The sequence below is a fragment of the Triturus cristatus genome, chromosome 7, assembly GCF_964204655.1.
Source record: "Triturus cristatus chromosome 7, aTriCri1.1, whole genome shotgun sequence".
Taxonomy (NCBI): domain Eukaryota; kingdom Metazoa; phylum Chordata; class Amphibia; order Caudata; family Salamandridae; genus Triturus; species Triturus cristatus.
Genome location: NC_140590.1, coordinates 1,598,319,825 through 1,598,339,650, shown reverse-complemented (window position 1 = coordinate 1,598,339,650; position 19,826 = coordinate 1,598,319,825). Strand labels below are relative to the sequence as shown.

The window sequence follows — 19,826 nt, the reverse complement described above, 5'->3', positions numbered from 1 at the left end:
CAAACCATTTAGTGAGATGCTCTCCTTGCCCCATGACGTGCAGATATTGTATTATGAGGTGTGTCTCTGGTTCGGTAGTCCTATTTCCCCATCTGGCTGTGATGGATGCTAGTAGGGAGTGGTGCAGCAGAAATTGGCCGGGGAGCAAGAGGTCGTGGCTAGTCAGCCTTTCGAGGAGGATACAACCAGTATAAACAATATCAACCGTTCCAAGGTCAATCAAGGTACCCATTTGCGCAACAACAACAGTTATTTAAGCAACCTCCTGCCGCTTCCTACAAACATTACATATGAAAGACTGCCTACAGAGGCAGAGATAACTCCAAGAAACAATGACAACCGCCAACTGCCAACCACTTTTCCCACCAATCCAGTTGGTGAATGTCCTATTTCTTCTCCGAATGGTCTGCAATAACAGCAGACAGATTGGTTTTGGACATAGTTTCCAGGGGTCACACGTTGGAATTCTTAAAGATTCCACCAAATTACCATCCCAGAGGTCCTCCTCCTGCTCATCTAAAGGAGCTTTTGTCCCAATTAAAAATAATGTTAAAGAAGGGCGCGATCAAAGTGGTACCAAATTTACAGTGAGGAATAGGGTTCTATTCAAGCTTTTTCCTCATAAAAAAGAAATCAGGAGCATGGCGTCTCATTTTAGACCGTTGTTGCCTCAACACATTTCTAAAAAAGCAATCCTTCCAGATGTTGTCTCTTCAGGAAGTGCTTCAATTGATAAATCAGGAAGATTTTATGGGGACCCTAGGCCTTCAGGATGGCTATTTTCATATCCCTATCCTCCCCAGACACAGGAAATTCTTGCACCTCAGAGCAGCTGGCAGGAATTTCCAATTCAAAGTCCTACCTTTTGGCCTTCGTTCAGCGCCCCGAGTATTCACCAAGGTTCTTGCACCGGTGGCGGCCCATCTCCGTCCTGATGGAGTCCAAATCTTCCCTTATCTGGACGATTGCCTCATAAAGGCGAAATCTTTTTCAGTGACAATCAGTCACACTCAAAGATGTCTTTCTCTCTTCCAATCCTTGGGTCTCTCAATAAATCTACCAAAGTCTCAGTTGACCCACTCAAAGGTGAAAACATTCTTCGGGGAAACCTTGGACACTCATCAGGAAAAGGCCTTTGTCTCACAAGAAAGATAACAAAAGATTTGCAAGTAAGCAACTTTACTGCTCACAAAAAAAGTCCATCTCAGTCCGCAAGTACAAATTGCTTCTGGGAATGTTGTTCTCTTGAATTCCCCTAGTCCCCAACTGTTGTCGTTGAATGAGACCCTTGCAAGAGGAGCTGGACAAGCAGTGGCTGCAGATCTCAGCGTCTTTCAACAATGTTATCAGAATAACACCTCAAATGAAAGAAGTACTTCTATGATGGACTCGCATCCCAAACATAGCGGCAGGCCTATCGTTCATAGTGGACTCACCAGGTTTCACAATAACAACCGATGCATCCCTCGAAGGGTGGGAGCACATCTAGAAGAACTGACAGTGAAGGGAAAATGGGACAGTCAGCAACGAACATTGAACATAAACCTCCTATAGTTGAAGGCAATTATTCCTGACTCTGAAATCTTTTCTCTCTGTAATATCAGGAGCTTCAGTATTATTTTGAACAGAAAACACAACATGCATGCATTATTTAAACAAGCAAGGAGGGACAAGCAAATCTGGGATATACAGCATCAGATAACACTGACGGAAGTACATGTTCCAGGAGTGGCCAACATCCTAGCGGACTCTCTGAGCAGGTCAATTACAACCAACCACGAATGTGAACTTCAACCAACCAACGTTGGATCACATCTTAAGGTTGTGGCGCAATCCGAGTTTGGACCTATTTGCAACCAGTTGGAACCGCAAATGCCAATTCTTCGCCAGCTGGCTACCCCAACAGGGATCGTGCTGGAATGCGTTTTCGATAAATTGGTCAAAGATTTATGCTTACGCTTTTCCTCCGATTCCTTTAGTCCCAAGGGTGCTTTGGAAGATGAGGAAAGAACCCTGCCAAATACTTCTCATAGCTCCTAGGTGGCCTTGCCAATTCTGGTTGACTGAACTTCTGCTTCTATCGGAGTGCAAACCCAGACTGTTGCGCCCATTACAAAACATACTGACAATGAATTGCAGCCAGGTCTGCCATCCGGATCCAACATCTCTGCAATTAGCAGCTTGGCTCCTGAATACTATGAGTTTGCCAACTTAGATATACCTGCTGACTGTCGAGAGGTCCTAGCTAATTCCATAGCGCCCGCCACTATCAAGACTTATACACTAAAGTGGAAGAGAGTCTGTCATTGGTGTGCAACTTCTGAAGTGCAACCTATTCAGTCGTCGCCAGAACAATTGCTGCCTTTTTTCCTACAATTGGCAAAATCTGGCCTTTCTCATTCTACTATTAAGGTATTCCTTGCCGCGATTTCCAGGTTTCGACTGCAAAATGGATCACAGTCTCTTTGGTCATCAAGAATAATAAAACAATTTCTTAAGGGATTATTTAGAATGTTCCCTCCAATTAAGCGCCCTCCTCCGCCTTGGCATCTCAACATTGTATTTGCGCAACTCTTGAAAGCTCCGTTTGAGCCTATTCATAGTGCTGATCTTTCTTCATTTCCTGGAAAACACCACTTCTACTGGCTCTTACCAGACGTGTAAGCGACATACATGCTTTCACTATGCAACATCCTCTCCTCCAGTTACTTCGAACAAATCCTACCTTTATTGCTAAGGTCCCATCGGATTTTCACTTAAACTAACCAGTCATCCTAAAGACTTTCTTCCCTAATCCACAGACACCAGCGGAAAGGGCCTTACATTCTCTGGATGTTAAGAGATGTATAAAATTTTATTTACAAAAACAGCCTGTATCCGTAAAGCTGATCGGCTTTTTGTGGCCTATGGAAAAATCAGGAAAGGATATCCAGTGACTAAACAAACTGTAGCACGTTGGATTTCCTATGCAATCCAATTTTGCCATCAAAAAGCGGGCAAACCTCTGCATTCAACAGAGAAAGCACATTCTACGAGAGCAGTCTCCCCTTCTACAGTTCTCTTTGCCGGTGTGCCTATTCAACAAATTTGCAGAGCAGCAACCTGGTCCAAAAAAGCGCACTTTTACCAAGTATTACTGCCTGGAAGCTGTAAGTAATGCTGATACAGCGGTGGAACAGGCGGTGCTACGTAATCTTTTCCTGTAAGGTGAGCCTCTATCCTTCACACCTCCCTTTTAAGTTTTAAAATTGCTATATATATATAATTAAGGTCACTATGAATGTGTGCATAGGCATTGTCAGATTATTATTTAGGTATCTAAATATATAAATAAGTGGTTCATAAGTGTGATATACACTGGTTGATGTACAGTTTTCTTTTGTACTCTGTGTCCTACATTCTCTCTGTATGAGCATTAATACCAATGTTTTAACTGCTATCTACTCTGATTCAAGCATGTGAATCTATGACAGATACCCCAATACTGGAGAAGAAAATAAGTTACTTACCTGTAAACTGTGGTTCTCCAGTATTGGTATCTTTCATAGATTCACATGCGGCCCACCCTCCTCCCCAGAGAGGCTCCCCTGTTTTATTGTATGTTTATACTACACTTGTGCTCGAAAATCTGAGAGCCTGGAGCCTCTGTAGAGAGGGTTCTAGAGGGTGCTGTCGCCTGATTTCTGGAGTTTGGACCATACCCAATGACTAGGACGAGATATTAAAGTGAATGGTTTTTCTCTATTAATTTTATTGTTAGAGTAATTACTTACTACTTTTTATGTACCCTGGGACTTCCACTTTGACGACGGGGAATGATTCAAGCATGTGAATCTATGAAAGATGCCAATACTAGAGAACCAAGGTTTACAGGTAAGTAACTTATTTTCATAGCGTGCTTTACAAATACACATAACAATGGATGCAGCTGATATTTGGGGGCTAATCTTCTTGTCGTAGATTATAAATTGCTGATCTGGACATTACCCAAAAGAGGAGCTAGGTAAACTTTTAAAAGGCCTCAGAAAAGAGGTGAGCTTTTGAAAAGCTCACATAGAAGCTTGGTTTGGTTTCAAATGCTTTCATACTTTACCTTGTAAAAATATAAATAATTAAATCAAACTTTGGTTTGTTCTGTCAACATGTATCAGTCACCACAAGAGCTCAATTTCCTTGCCCGATATACGCATTACGAACATATCTGCTTGTGTGGTCTCCATGTTCATCATGGAGCACAGTTCAATAACCTTTACCTCACCTTGTCGCTCATCATTACTACATATCTTCAGTGAATCGCATAAAAGAATGTCCATATTGGTAATATTTTTTATTTTTATTGTCATGCACATAGCCTGCAAAAGTAAGAGCCACAAAACAGTGATGACAATTTATGAATAAGATAAAAGTGAATGTTGCCACAGCGTCGTCCACAAATTAAAAAAAGATCAAAGTGAAAGATTAACTAAAATCCAGGTGTGCTTAGCAAGGAACTAGTGGTTTTCCCCTCAAGTTATTTATATTTCCCCTCAGTGAGTTTCTTCCAGCGAGAGCGCCGGTGAATGTAGTCACCATACACACCAATGACTTTAAATTGTTGGTGCAAGCTACCAGTTTTACCTTTTCACTCGCGTGCTTCAGGTGGATCATAATTCACCCAGTGGTAACAATTAGAGAGGAGTGATTCAAAGCGTGCCAGAGTGTTGCTGAAAGCATATTATTAGGTGGATAACTCCTTCAGTAGCACAATTGTGTCAAAGGACATAAGCGGCAAGGACGGCAGTCTGCCACTCGTCTACATAAATAAAAGTTTCCTCCCCAAATCGAAGTCCTGCATTTCTCTTTAAAACCTTAACGGAATTGTGACTGCATGCGTTGAAAACAGGAATTTTATTCCAAAGCATTTGCAAACTTTTTTTTAAGGTGTGGTGATAGCCAATACCGTTTGATTTAATTAAAATATGTTTAATATATTTATAAAGGGGCTCTCTTCATCCAGTGGTCTGTTGATGTGTCATTCACATTTTGCTTCTGCCCACTACAGCATATAGCATTGGCCAGTGGCTCAGCCTACTTAAGCTACCGATTAACTTGAGTGACTGCATTTTGCTCCATCACAAGGAGCACATCTGCACACAATTATTTTCCCGCCAGTGTTTTGGTATTTACTTTAGTGTGTACTTGTGTTTAGAGCTTGATGTGATAGCAGAATGCTTCAAAAGCACATTCCATCTTTATGACATCCCATCTCCTGCCAATGCTGTTGTAAATTCCTTTTGATGTATTTCACTTTTCTGGCTGCTGTTTCACAACATACCATATTGTGTCCATTTGAAACTGTTCTGTGGAAAGTTATCCTCTTTTTACTTTTTTCTTTCTCCCCTTTTCTCTCTTTGCTTCTTTCTTTCCTAATTTGTTTCCTTCCCTCTTTCTGTCTCTCCGTTTCTTTCTTTCCTTCTTTCTTTTTCTCTCCTTCCTTTCTCTTTCCTTTCTTTTTTGCCTTCTTTCCTTCTTTTTCCTTAATCTTTCCCTTTGTTTCTCGGTCTTTTTTCGTTCTTGCCATCTTTCTTTTTCTTTTCTTCCTGCTTTCTTTTCTACTTTCTTTCTCTTTCCTTTTCTTCTTTCTTTCTCTCTTTCATTGTCATCTTTCTTTTTCTTTCTTAGCCCTTCTTTCCTTTTCTTTCCTTCTCTTTCTTCTTCCTTCTTTCCTTTCCTTTCTTCTCTTCCCTTCTCGTTCTTTTCTTCTTTCCTTTTTAGTTCTTTGTTTCTTCTTTTTGATTCCTTCTTTCCTTCCTTCTTTTTCAAATTTTCCCCTTTTTTCTTTCTTTGTGCCTTCTTTCTTTCTTTCTTTGTTTCTTTCTTTCTTTCTTTCTTTCTTTCTTTCTTTCTTTCTTTCTTTCTTTCTTTCTTTCTTTCTTTCTTTCTTTCTTTCTTTCTTTCTTTCTTTCTTTCTTTCTTTCTTTCTTTCTTTCTCTTCTGTTTGATATGCAAGAGGCTTGCAGCCAATGCCATAGTGATTAATCTTTTTAGGTCTGTGTTAGCCAAGGCCATTTGATTTTACTAAAATGATATGTTTAAAATAGATACTTGTAGGGGTTTCAGCCAGACTTCATCCATTAGTCTGCAGTTGGTGTCATTCGTATTTTTCTTTCTCTCACTCCAGCATGCATTAAGGGACAGTGTAGCAGCCCACTTCAACCATAGCGGCCAAGCGTATTGGCTTTGCCAATGCTTGTTCATCACTGTAGCCAGAAAAACAAGAGCAGTGACGGGGACTTGGGTTATTTGCCTCTGTGAACTCTGACTTTGTTTTTTAACTGAAGAGTAACCATAGGGTACTCTTCCTTCTGTAAAGCGTTGGTTTTATCAGAGCGCCTAACATAGAGAAAATTATTTACAACAAATTACTCTCTAAGCAAAGTTGAATCCTAATTTCTATGCATCCTGAACCGCAGACACAATTTCAAGCTAAAAATAAGGGCATTTGAATGTTAGGGAAAATGAAGCTACTGTATAGAACCGTTAATAGGATAATTAGAACAAGCATTGGCATAGCCAATAGGTCTTGCCTTTGGGACCTTACAAGTGTTTAACCATGCAGCACATTATACTGGGTGCTGTGCCGCCATGGATTGAAGAGCTATACAATTACTATACACTGAGTCATGCAGTCTGATTCGGGAATACATGCTTGCCTGTGCCCCGCGCCTCTTTCTGGATGGCATTATGATAACAAACACTTGCAATGCAATAGGTCTCGCATTTGCGAGAGTTTAAGCTATTGGCATTGTAAATGACAATGCCTTTTATTTATGTGTTTTGCAAACCAACACATATATAAAAGGCATTGTCATTTTTAATGCCAATAGCTCAAACTCTCCCAAACGTGAGACCACTTTAATGGTTTCTTTAGATGCTACCATTAAAGTGAAAGCACGGCATGGGGTGCTTTTACAAAAGAAACATTTGTTTGTGAAGTAAACAAACAAATGTTTTTTTTGTAAAAGCACCCCATGCTGTGCTTTCAGTTTGATGGCGGCAGCGCCCCCTTGTTTAGACGTGGCTCGCTGTAACCTGAATATGGCGAGCAGCGTCTAAAGCATGGGTACTCAAAAAATTTCTCTCAGGGGCCAAATTTACAGTGTGGTTTGTGGCAGACGGCCGCACCAGTGGAGGCGGGGTCAGTGAGGGAGGGGGCGGGGCTAGAGCAACAAAATGCTCAGATGTGGGTCCCTTGCTCACTTTACCACTGGATTCAAGTTAGCCTGGCTGCTGACGGCTGATTAGCCAGAAACCGGTCCCAGGATGCTTGTTTCCGGTCCAGGGAAGACCTGGCTTGGCAGTTCGGGCTGGACTGTTCCCATGAGGCACAGGGTCAGACTGATTTGCATATGGCCATGTCTGCACTGGGGTGGTGGAGTGAGCTAAAGAATGATGATGGATTAAACCCAGATCACTTGACTGGGGGTGAGTGCTTGCAATGTTCAACACTCCGTCCGTCATACCCTTTGGTTTTGCTTTGTTCGCCCTAAGTTGGCAAGGTATGCCCAGACGTGGGTCCCTTGCTCACTTTGCCACTGGATTCAAGCTAGCCTGGCTGATGACAGCTGATTAGCCAGAAACCGGTCCCAGGATGCTTGTTTCCGGTCCAGGGAAGACATGGCTAGGCAGTTCAGGCTGGACTGTTCCCATGAGGCACAGGGTCAGACTGATTTGCATATGGCCATGTCTGAACTGGGGTGGCGGAGTGAGCTAAAGAATGATGATGGATTAAACCCAGATCTGTTGACTGGGGGTGAGTGCTTGCAATGTTCAACACTCTGTTCGTCATCCCCTTTGGTTTTGCTTTGTTCGCCCTAAGTTGGCAGGGTATGCAGAGACGTGGGTCCCTTGCTCACTTTGCCACTGGATTCAAGCTAGCCTGACTGATGATGGCTGATTAGCCAGGAACCGGTCCCAGGATGCTTGTTTCCGGTCCAGAGAAGACAAGGCTGGGCAGTTCTGGCTGGACTGTTCACATGAGGCACAGGGTCAGACTGATTTGCATATGGCCATGTCTGAACTGGGTTGGCCTAGTGAGCTAAAGAAGGATGATGGATTAAACCAAGATCAGTTGACTGGGGGTGAGTGCTTGCAATGTTCAACATTCCGTCCGTCATCCCCTTTGGTTTTACAATCAAGATGACTTCAGCTTATGCTAACAGAAATTATTTCAGATTTCTACAATGGGAGGAAACATTTCAACAAAAGGTGGGATGAACACACGCCTTCGGCCATTTGCGTGCTTTCATTTTTTTTTTAAAAGACACGCTATGGCCAATGAAATCTGTGGGAGTTAACTATATCCCATGGAGAAGTCTGTGGGAAGCTTGGAGTCCTTACAATAAGCCTCTCAGAGCAGCGCATGCGCGCTGGCTCAGGCAAGACCTAAAAAGCATGTTTAGAAGAGACGGACAACACTTTGTGAGTCGTAGAAGTCGTGCTCTGTTTGCTTTCATCTATGCTTGACACATTTTTCTTATTGTCTTTTTGCATGTGCAGAGTGTTTATCCTCCTCTGCTCTGGCGATTGTGGTGATATTTATTGTTGTGCTTGTGGTTCTGTGAATTTGCCTATGGGTCTCTGTATTGTGATGTGTTCTTTCTACACTGAAGACTCCCACTTTACCTTTGTAGGTAGTCTCATCTTTGTCATGCCGTCTTTAACGGGTCGTTAACAAGTAGGTTGGAATATTTATCCTCATGTTTTTACTTTAAATATCAATGATTCGCAGTAAACCTAGTCTGACCTGTGCCTTTTCTCATTTTTTTGTATGTTTTATTTTTTATATTCTTAGGGGTTCCCCAACAACTGCAACTCGGAAAACCTTTCCCTTTGGGGTTCTTTTAAAGTATGGCTGTCCTGGCACTTTGCTTGGGAAAGTGACTCTTGCGAGAACTACCACCGGGCTCTGGTAGTAGATCCTTTCTGGGAAGTAACTCCGCTAATGGTAAGTCACCTCTGCACCCCTGGCACGAGGTAAGGTGCCAAGGCATGGTATCCTTTGCTGGCCAAAGTGAAAAGGGACTACCACCGGCTATATCAAAAAGGCATGGGTTCTCAGTGAGTAGTGCAAAGTGATGTGTCTGCAGAATTTTATAAAATCTCAATGCATGTAATCTTCTGGTCTGAAGATTTGTGAGTATTTCAGTCCGGAATATGGGAAATTGCGAAAGCCAACGTATTTGTTTGCATAATAAGAAAACTCTTAATGGGAGTCTGTTTTGCAATGAAAGGTAACTAATATGTTTAGAGGGATGGTGAACTTAACCTTGCCTTATTCAGGAGTCATATTTATTAAGCTAGAATTGACAGTCCCATTTTGAAAATTGAAAATTCAGCTGCTGGACTATTGCGCCTGGTTCTGTGCCGTTTTGCTCCTTTCAGGAAGTTTGAGGTGAGTTTTACTTTTGAAAAAAACAATAAATGCAAGGATGCCGGAATATGCAATAAGGCTTACACATTTCCATGTCTCAGTAATGAGGCACAACTAATGCATTCCTGCGAATGTGCAGTTAACAAAATGTGGGCTGTGGAGTTGGACTAGAAATACTTTTAGCTACATTATGTTTCCCCCAAAAACAATGTGCGGAAGTGTTAGTACTTGCCTTGGAGAAGAATCAAACGTTGCAATTGTGAGTTCTTGGCCAGACAATTTAGAGAATGGAGCTAGTCATCCACGAGTTTTTTTTCATGAATCTTTCTTAAAGGACGGTGATTACTTATAAAACTCTGTTATGTTTACATTACAGAATGGAGAAAAATGTAATTATTGGCAAAGCAAGTAGGTCTAGCCTATGTGACAGCTGTTGACTTTTTCAATGTGTTTAGCCATTTTGTACAGCAGTGTGGTTCTGTGCAGCATGGCAACAAATTAGAAAAAAGCTCTATCATGTGGCCAGTTCTGACTGCGTCCTAGTGCTTTTTTTCTGGCTGGAGGGGGCTGCGCATACGGTGGGAAGGACGGGGCAAACAATAACAGTGGTGGAGGGGGGTTACATAGCAAGCGACAACAGGGCAATCAACACAAAAAGCACTATGTCACAGCCAGCGCAGGCTGCATCATAGCGTTTTTTGGGGAGGGAGTGGGGTGGACATTCAAGCAACAATGATGGAGCAAGCAACATTGATGGCACAAGCAAGCAACAACAATGGTACAAGCAACAGACAACTGGGCAAGCAACAGACAACGGGGCAAGCAATCCCAGCAGGGCAAGGAGCGGACAATGGAGCAAGCAGCGGACAACGGGGTAAGCAAAGAACAATTGGGCAAGCAGCGGACAATGGGGAAAGCTATGGAAAACGGGGCAAGCAACTCACAACGGGTTAAGCAACAACATAGATCAGGACAGTGGGCGACAGCCAGCAAACCCAAGTACTGGTGCAACTAAAATTTCAAAAAGTACCTCCGATGAGTAGTTGAAAGATATACACTTGGCAAGGAAGCAGTACTTGCCATACTCCAGGGGAGGGACAAACACACAAAGAGGAAATTAAGTGACATGCACTGACCAAAGTGATGGAAGGAAATGAGTGATGGTGAAGTAAACCATTGGTAAGCAGTGGGCATGCTCTAAGCTCCCTGTAAGTAAACAAAATGTCTCGCAAGCAACAACTCATGTGCTGTCTCAGGCGTGACCTAAAAATCGGATCCAAGCAATGTGTGGGCTCTAGCTCTACTCACCTGTAAGTAAACAAAATTGTATTGCGGGCACTGTCTCAGTCTAGACCTACGAATTGAAGTAACATAGGATATTTGACCACACAGATTTGGCATTTAATGTGAATAACATATTCTTTATGTATTTAAGACGTCCAATAACCTGAATAAGCAAAATGATCTAACTTTTTTAAAATAAGAATGCGATCATCTTTCCATAGTGCTTAAACTTATCTGTGTTTTAATTTAGAGCTGTGTGTGAAAATGTGCTTTATGAGCTATATATACTGTTTAGAAGTGTCTTGGATATTCCACAGTACAACAGTTCGACTGCTTAGCTCTTAAGGTCACTACATGAAGCGTGTAGAATTAGAGGGTGCTTTTGTTGTACTCAATAGTGTTAGGATTGGGATTTCTTGATTGTTACAACAATATATGGAATTTTTTTGTAGATTTATTCAGCACGAGCTTCACAAGGAGATTAGAGTGCCCTACACGTGCTCCAGAATTCATTACACAAGGTCAGATTCATATTTTTTTTCATTTGGCACGGGTGGATTAAATGATTTACCCAGAATCACAGAATGCTGAGCAGAAGCCTGGAGTTGAGCCTCGTCCTCCGTTCCAAAGTCAGCAGCCTCGACCGTTAGCCCACATATTCTTCCTTACATAATACGCCTAACAGTTTCTTGGGTGGTTTACAAAGTCGTCAGGGGTCTTGAGTTCCACAAGAAGCTCTTATATTCAGTGGACAAGTCAAATCTAAGTTATTTTTTAATCAGATTACAAAAAAAATCTTATCTCATATACCTATCAAATACATGTCCTCATATGCATTTTGAAAGCAAACTCGCAGTATGTGGGTGCGTAGATGTCTCTCGGTGTTGCGTAAATTGACCAGAGCTGTTTAGTCCCTTTATCAAGTGTTTTGCAATGCCTTAGGTGCTACAACTACTACTTGGTTTTTGTAGAGCGCATGGCTACCTTGTCGAGGCTTCCCAGCGCTAACTCACCAAGCCAGACCATACGTATGTGCTATGCCACGTACATATGGTGCATACATGGTACATAGGACGTCTAGGCTTGCCACAGTAAAATCTTTGGGTGCTAGTCACTGTAAGGTCATGTTAACATTACATTTCTCTATTTACTACTTTTAAATACCACGCACCCTACCTTGCAGGTGACCAGGTCTACGTAGGGGGTACTTATTAATAATTAGAAAGGAGGTATTGACTAGCCAAAAGATTTATTTTGACACTTTCGAGTTACAGTGTTTAAAATTCCACAGTCAAGTTGTAGTGGTAGACCTGAAGCCATGATTTACACTGTCACTCCAGTGCATGGCACAATGTGTGCTGCATTCCACTAGTGGAATTTACTGGCCCCTAGTAAATTTTGTACCATATACTGGACTATTATATGAAAGTTAAATATACCAATTAAGCATATGCCAATATGACCATGTTAAAAGGGGGAGCACAGGCGCATTACTTCTGGCTATTGAGGGTGAAGTTCACACAGTTCTAAAACTAGCAAAAGATATTGGGCTGAGTAAATGGTGAAAAAAGTGAAAGATCTTGCGTGACAATGCAGAAAAGAAGATTTCCTACATATAAGAATTCAGCAGACAATGTCCAGGCTTCTAGGGACAATGAACCTCACAGTCTTCCTGCTCCTCCAGCAGCAGCCTCCATGTCGCTTTAGTTTGCCCTTAGAGGCACATGACCACCACCTGGGAGGCATTTTCTCCAGGGGCAGCAGACTATATAATCTGACAGATTGGTCCTGCAGATTGTTAAACGGGGCAATGCCCTGCCATTTCTTTCCGGCCCGCCACATTCTTCGCCTACATCAAAGCAGCCTTCGGAGTACCATTTGTCCATCTTCCAGACAGAGGGCTAGACTCTTTTGGCCAAAAAAGCCATAGAGAGGGTCATGGCTTTGGAAATCGGAACTGGATCGTACACCTGTTATTTCCTAGTGCCGAAAAGGGGCGGACTGCGTTCGCCCTAATTAGATCTGTCAACTTCTTCCTGTAATGGACAAATTCAATATTCTGACACTGACTGAGGTTCTGTACGCTGTAGATCCAAGCGGCGTGATGTTAGTGTTGGACTTGCAGAATGCCTATTTCCATGGTCCCGTACCGCAGGCATCACTTGCTGTTCAATGTCGGCAAGGAACATTTTAGTTTGTAGTGCTCCCCCAGTGGCCTCATCAGTGCGCCATAGGTGTTCATGAAGGTAGTGGAGGTTGTTACAGCATATCATTGGAAGTCAGGCATAGCAGACTTCCCCTACCTCAAAGACTGGCTATTGAAGGTGGGCTTGCCACAGTCTACAGTTCATCTTGGAGCACCACCTAATGATAGGGAACCTTCTGAGATCCTTAGGGTTCACTATCAATATGCCAAAGTCCCACCTGACTCCTTTACAGAGACTTCCTTTCAACTTATACATCCTCGATATGGTGCGTTATTGGGCCTTCCCTCCGGATCAGCGAGCACAGGAAATTTGGGCTCTTATCCTGATGTTTCAGCTTCGTTCCTGGGTCTCGGTGAGGGTGACTTTGAGCGTTTGGGTCTATTGGCCTCCTCCATTGTGCTAGTTAACCATGCCAGTTTGTAAATGCGAGCTTTTCATTGGGACCAGAAGTCTCAGTGGACCCAGCATCAAGAGAACCTGTCCGATTCTGTCCAGGTTTTGGAGGAGACTGCAAAAGATCTGCAGTGGTGGCTGCTCAACCACATTTGGACCACCTGCAGACCCCTTGCTCTACCTTGCCCAGAGATGACGGTGGTGATAGACACACCATTGCTGGATTGAGGTGGTCATCTGAGAGAGGTGGAGGTCAGAGGTCTCTCGCAGAGACCCGTCGACCCATCAACCTGTTGGAGTTGATGGTCATTCGCTTGGCGTTTAAAGCCTTCCTTACAAAAAAACTTATTCCGGATTACACGTCTTGTATTGCTAGGATACTCTTTAATATGGACAGTCATCTAATGATGAGGCTGACCTTTTGTATTGCCTTTTCATAATATCAATTTACTTTACTCTTACTTTGTGCTCCGTAACGTTCTCACTAGGTTCATGCTCTACCGGTACCTATCCATACTCCTACATACATGCATATATATATATGTGTGTGTGTGTGTAAATGTATGTATACAGAGAGCAAGAGATGTGTGTGTGTGTGTGTGCGCGTGTGCGTGTGCGTGTGTGTGCGCGTGTGTGTGTGTGTGTGTGTGTGTGTGTGTGTGTGTACGTACACGTACGTGCGCACGTTTGGGTAGCAGGAATATTGCCCGGTGCTTATGAACTCTGTTACTGGTTCCCACCAGTATATTTATTCTAATACAAAAACTATATTTCACTGAGTGGTTACCAACATAAGACATTGAACATTTTCGTAGTAATGTGTTTTGTTATTCTTTGTTCTTGTTTTCTTGATGTATCCTAATTATACAGCAATACGGGCTACAGCCAACACGTGTTTAGCACACAAACGTGCTTCTTCAGGGGTGTCACAAACAAAAAAGATATACATTTGTTTCTTACTTAAATCAAACATGAAAATTAAACAAACTTCCGAACAGGATTTCTCCAGCATTGGATCGTTCATAGATTCACATGCTTGAATTCCCAGTCGAAATGGGAGCCCCACTGTACATTAAAAGCAGTAAGCAATGACTTAAACATTGAAGTTAATGGAGAAAAACCTTTCACTTTCATATCTCGTCCTAGTCATTCAGAATGGTCCAAAGTCCAGCCAATCAGGCGACAGATCCCTCTAGAACCCTCTCCACAGAGGTTTCAGGCTCTCAGATTTTCTACCGCAAGTCGTGTGAAGGGAGTCTCCCTGAGCTCTGCTCAGTACTTTTTTCTTTTGGCCTACTTGACAAAATCTTTTCTTCAGAACAGCATGTCTTTGACTAAGAGGTTTCTGTTAAGGCACTGTATACCTGTGGGACGCTCAGACTACACTCGGATGATCTCCACAAAAAGTGTATTTACTGCCTTCACCCTGACCACCAGGTGAGAGATTGTAAAATTTGTAGAACTATTCTCTCAAAAAACTTTGAGAGATAGAGAGGGACGGCTTCTTCTTTGGCTACAGAAGTTGAAAACCAAGGACAGTCCCTTGTCTTATGACGACGGTTATTCCTCCCTCAAAACTACCGCCTCAAAAAAGAGGACAAGTGATGTGGAAATTGTCTCAGCGAAGGCTGCAAAGGGGCAAAAAAGGCAGCATCATTCATCGAAGCTGATGATCAGCCCTCCTCATCCAGAAGGGAGTCTGCCTCTCATAAGGGCCATTCTGTGCCTTCTACACCTTCTACATCCTCCTCTAAGGTAAAAACAACTTAAAGGTCTTTAACTAAGATGATTTCATCACCTCAGAAAGAAGTACAGTCGACGCAAACTTCAGCAACGCCCTAGTCGGCAAACGCTTCCACTGCCAGTACTTCTACTACGACAGTCGACCTTCTCATCTCCTCAGGCAAAACTTATAATGTCTCCGTCTCCGGTGACTATAGTTTCTGTAAAGGGGAGGCCTTCTATGGTGACGGGAACATAGTCTACAAAAACGACAACGAAAAAAGGTCTGCCATTGAAAGATTCATTGAAGGCTCTATCATCGCTGCGGTTGTCGATGGCTCTTAAACACAAGAAGCGCTTGACGACGGCAGCTTCTTAGATGGTGGTTCCGTTGACGGACCCAAGGCCTACAACCACAGATTTGCATCGAAGAACATCATCAACGTCAAAGACGTCGACCGAAGAGTTGTCGGCAAAGGTTCCGTCGTCGACAGCATCATTGAAGCTTTGCCTGGCAACGACTATAACGTCGTCGGGTGATCCCTTCGTCGGCGATCTTGCCTGCAGCACAAGGTAAGGTATCTGATTCGACGTTGACGAAGTACAAACAGCGAAGGACTCTGCTCTTTCATCTGCAGTCTCCCAGCCTAAACATAGATCTTCACAAGAAATAATTTTACCTAGTCACACATCTCCTAGTAAGGTTTACCCCAGTCCTCCAAAATAACTTTTTGTTATGAGGACAAGTAGGGCATGTTTGGTGTGGTACACAGCCCTTCAGACCTCTGGATAAAATTTCAAGAGGATGACTATGAATATTCCTACTACTCTCATGACCCCAACAAGATAGACAGAGGGAGCAAACTATTCAGATGCCTGTTTCCCCAGTGTCAAATCTGCAACACAGTCTGGAAGATATCTACCGCAGGTTCCCACCATCAGAACCGGCTACGTCAAACCCCGATTACTAAGTCATCTTTGATTGCAACATCACCTCCTATCTACACCACCGTAGCCGCTGGTGGAGGAGCTTTACACTACTGACGATGAAAGAGAAGAAGGAGAATTTGAAGAAGTATCCCTTCCCAACGTATGGGATGATTACCACATAGAGACACCATCTCCGTCAACCTCGCCTCCGGTAGATTCGCCACCGGAAGACATAGTAGGCTTTCTTACTCTAATGGAAAGGACGGCAAAGATTCAGTTCTCCATGATCACCAAACAGCCTGATTGTTTCCTATACGATTTTATGGAACAAGCTAAGAGACCGGTTCGTTCAATCCCCATAGTGGATTTCATATGGGAGGAAGGCCTGAAGATAATGCAAACACTGGCTTCCATTCCAGCAGTCTTACCTAAGCTGTAAAAGAAATACAATGCACCTGACAACTCTTCTGCCTGCCTCATCGGGCAGCCAAAGCCGGATTCTGTGATTTCCCAGGTGGCTGAATGTTGTGCTAGAAATCCTGTCCACCCCTCCTGAGGGGAGACGTCTTGACACCATTGGCAAGAAATTCTTCACTATGGCAGCAACCATAGTCAGGGCAGCAAACTCACTTGAAATATTAGGTAGATGTGAACGCCAAATGTGGACGGACATTTCGCCGTTTATTGGTCTGCTGCCTAAGGCATGGAAGATCCTGTGCAGCAGACGTCTCATCGACAGGTTTCCGTCAGTTGGCTGGGGCTGCAGTACTAAGACGACAGGGATGGCTAGGAGCTGCTTCATTTTGCCAGGAGGTGCAGACTAAGGTCATCGATATGCCTTATGATGGTGAATCCCTGTTTGGCCAGCACATTGATGAGGCTCTGCAAGCAGTAAAAAAGGATACAGACACAGCAAAGGCGTTAGGCCCCCTGCAATTTAAAAGACTGCTTTTTCATGGAGCTCAAGTCCGCGGCTTGTCTTCCTTTTGGGGAGGTTGCAACCAGTACAAGCAATTTCAACTGTAACAGGGACAGACCCGATACTCTTAAGCATGAACAATCATTCAAACAACCACCTGCCGTCGCCTACAAGCACTATAGAGGAAAGATGTCCTTTAGAGGCAGAGCCGCCTCCAAGAAGCAGTGACGAACCCCTGGTGTCGGCCACAAATCACACCTCTTCCCTAGAAGTTGTTGGAAAGATTTCCTGTTTCCTCACCAAATGGTCTACGATAACAACGGACAGATGGGTCCTAGATATAGTTTCCAACGGTCACACATTGGAATTTCAACAGATTCCTCCAAATTGTCCACCTCGGGGCCCTTCGCCTTCTCATCTAACAGAACTATTGTCTCAAATAAACATCATGTTGCGCAAGGAAGCGATTGAAGTGATACCAAGTGCACAACGAGAGGCAGGATTTTATTCAAGATTTTTCCTCATAAGAAAGAAATCAGGGGAATGGCACCCCATCTTGAACCTCTGTCACTTCAACAAATTCCTGAAAAAACAAACATTTCATATGTTGTCTCTTCAGAAGGTGCTACAATGCTTGAATCAAGGAGATCACATGACTACCTTGGATCTTCAAGACGCCTATTTCACCATCCCCATTCACTACAAACACAGGAAATGTTTACGCTTCAGATTGGCCGGCACGGACAATCAATTCCGGGTTCTACCGTGTGGCCTTCGTTCTGCACCTCGAGTGTTCACCAAGGTATTAGCACCAGTGGCGGCTCATCTACGACAAGCAGGGATTCAAATTTCCCCTACCTGAACGATTGCCTTATAAAGGCGAACTCCTCTACAGTGACAAACATACAAACAAAGGAGCGCCTATCCCTTTTCCAATCTCTAGGGCTGTCCATCACTGTTCCAAAGTCTCAATTCTCTCAAAGGGCAGAACGTTTATAGGAGCAACTATAGTCGCCCTACAGGCAAAGGAATTCACCTCACAGGAAAGGCCAGAAAAGATATGCAAGTTGGCAGTTCTACTCCTCTTAAAAAAAGTCAATTTCAGTACGAAAGTACAATTCGCTACTGGGAATGCTTTCCTCTTGCATTCCCCTCATTCCCAACTGCCGCTTACGCATGAAGCCCCTACAGGAAGAGCTAGACAATCAGTGGTTACAGATCCCAGGGTCCTTAGAGGATATCATTTGGATAACACCACAGATGAAAGATGCTCTACAATGGTGGACTCACATCCCAAACGTAGCCACAGGCCACTCCTTCTTGATAGACTCTTCGCAATATATAATCAAGACAGACTCCTTCCTCGAAGGTGCGGGAGAACATCTGCAGAGTTTAACAGTCAAGGGCAAATGGGACAGCCAACAACAGTCCCTACATATCAGTCTGTTGGAACTCAAGGCTGTTTTCCTGGCTCTGAAGTCTTTTCTTTCAAAAAATATCAGGAGCATCAGTGTCAATTCAGACAGACAATATTACAAGTATACAGTATATAAACAAACATGGTGGAACAAGATTGACTGCACTGTCTCTGCAAGCTCAGAAAATATGAAAATGGGCAATTCAGCATGAGATAAACATAACAGCGTAACATGTTCCAGGAGTTGCCAATATTCTTGCAGATTCCCTGAGCAGGGCAAGCTCTGTCAGCCACAAGTTGGAACTGCACCTACCAATGTTGGACCACCTCTTTCAATTGTGGGGCAAACCAAGTTTGGATCTGTTTGCGACCAGCCAAAACCGCAAATGCCAGTACTTCACCAGTTGGCTACCCCAACAGGGATCGTGAGAGAATGCGTTTTTGATGAAATGGTCAAAGATAAATGCCTACGCTTTTTCTCTGATCCCATTAATTCCAAGGGTGCTCTAGAAAATGAAGAAAGAACCTTGTTGGATACTGCTTATAGCACCCAGGTGGCCCCGCCAGTTCTGGTTCACGGAGCTCCTCCTTCTCTCGGAGTGCAAACCCATTCAAATTCGACCAATACCGAACCTGTTGACGACGAATCACGGCCTGGTCCATCATCCAGATCCGACATCCCTTCGATTGGGCGCTTGGCGCTTGAACACTAGGAGTTTGCCGGTTTAGCCATCCCAGCTGATTGTCGCGACATCCTTGCTAATGCTAGGGCACAATCCATTGTTAAAGCATACAAGCTCAAATGGAAAAGATTGTGTCTCTGGTGTTTGAGCTCCAAGGTGCATCCTATCCAGTCACCACCAGAGCAGTTATTTCCTCTTTTCATCTAGTTGGCAAAATCCAGTCTCTCTCATTCTTCCATAAAAGTCCACCTTGCCTCAATATCCAGATTTCGACTGCATAATTGTTCATAATCACTTTGCTCTTCAAGAATCATAAAACCATTTCTGAATCAATCAATCATGGTATTTGTAAAGCGCGCTACTTACCCGTGAGGGTCTCAAGGCGCTGAGGGGGAGGAGAGTAAGTCTTCGGTCTGCCGTAGCTGGGTGGGTAGGGTGTTCGAGGTCTTGGCGGCGAGGCAGGAGAAGGATCTGCCGCCGGAGGTTGTTCGTTGGATGCGGGGGACGGCGGCGAGTGCGAGGCTGGCGGAACGGAGCTGGCGGGTGGGGGTGTGGAAGCTGAGTCTGCTGTTCATGTAGGCTGGTCCGGTGTCGTGGAGTGCTTTGTGTGCGTGGGTGAGGAGTTTGAAGGTGATCCTCTTGTCGACGGGGAGCCAGTGTAGGGTTGTCAGGTGGGGGGTAATATGGCTGCGGCAGGGGACGTTGATGATCAGTCGGGCGGAGGCATTTTGGATGCGCTGTAGTCGTCGTAGGTGTTTGGCTGGGATTCCGGCGTAGAGTGCGTTGCCGTAGTCCAGCCTGCTGCTGACGAGGGCCTGTATCACCGTTCTTCTTGTTTCGGTCGGGATCCACTTGTAGA

General features: G+C 43.8%; 1 protein-coding gene across 4 annotated transcripts in view; it reads left to right on the top strand.

The window, feature by feature from the left end:
* LOC146812475 (chloride channel CLIC-like protein 1) overlaps positions 1–19,826 on the top strand; it is a 1,578,371-nt gene that overhangs the window by 961,864 nt on the left and 596,681 nt on the right. For 3 of the 4 annotated variants that reach the window (XM_085619463.1, XM_085619464.1, XM_085619466.1), the window contains one exon: positions 8,834–8,986. In XM_085619463.1, the coding sequence (XP_085475589.1) occupies positions 8,834–8,986 (153 nt within the window). Of the gene's footprint in view, positions 1–8,833; positions 8,987–11,148; positions 11,218–19,826 lie in introns of those variants that run through there. The other variant, XM_085619465.1, reaches the window with a different exon arrangement.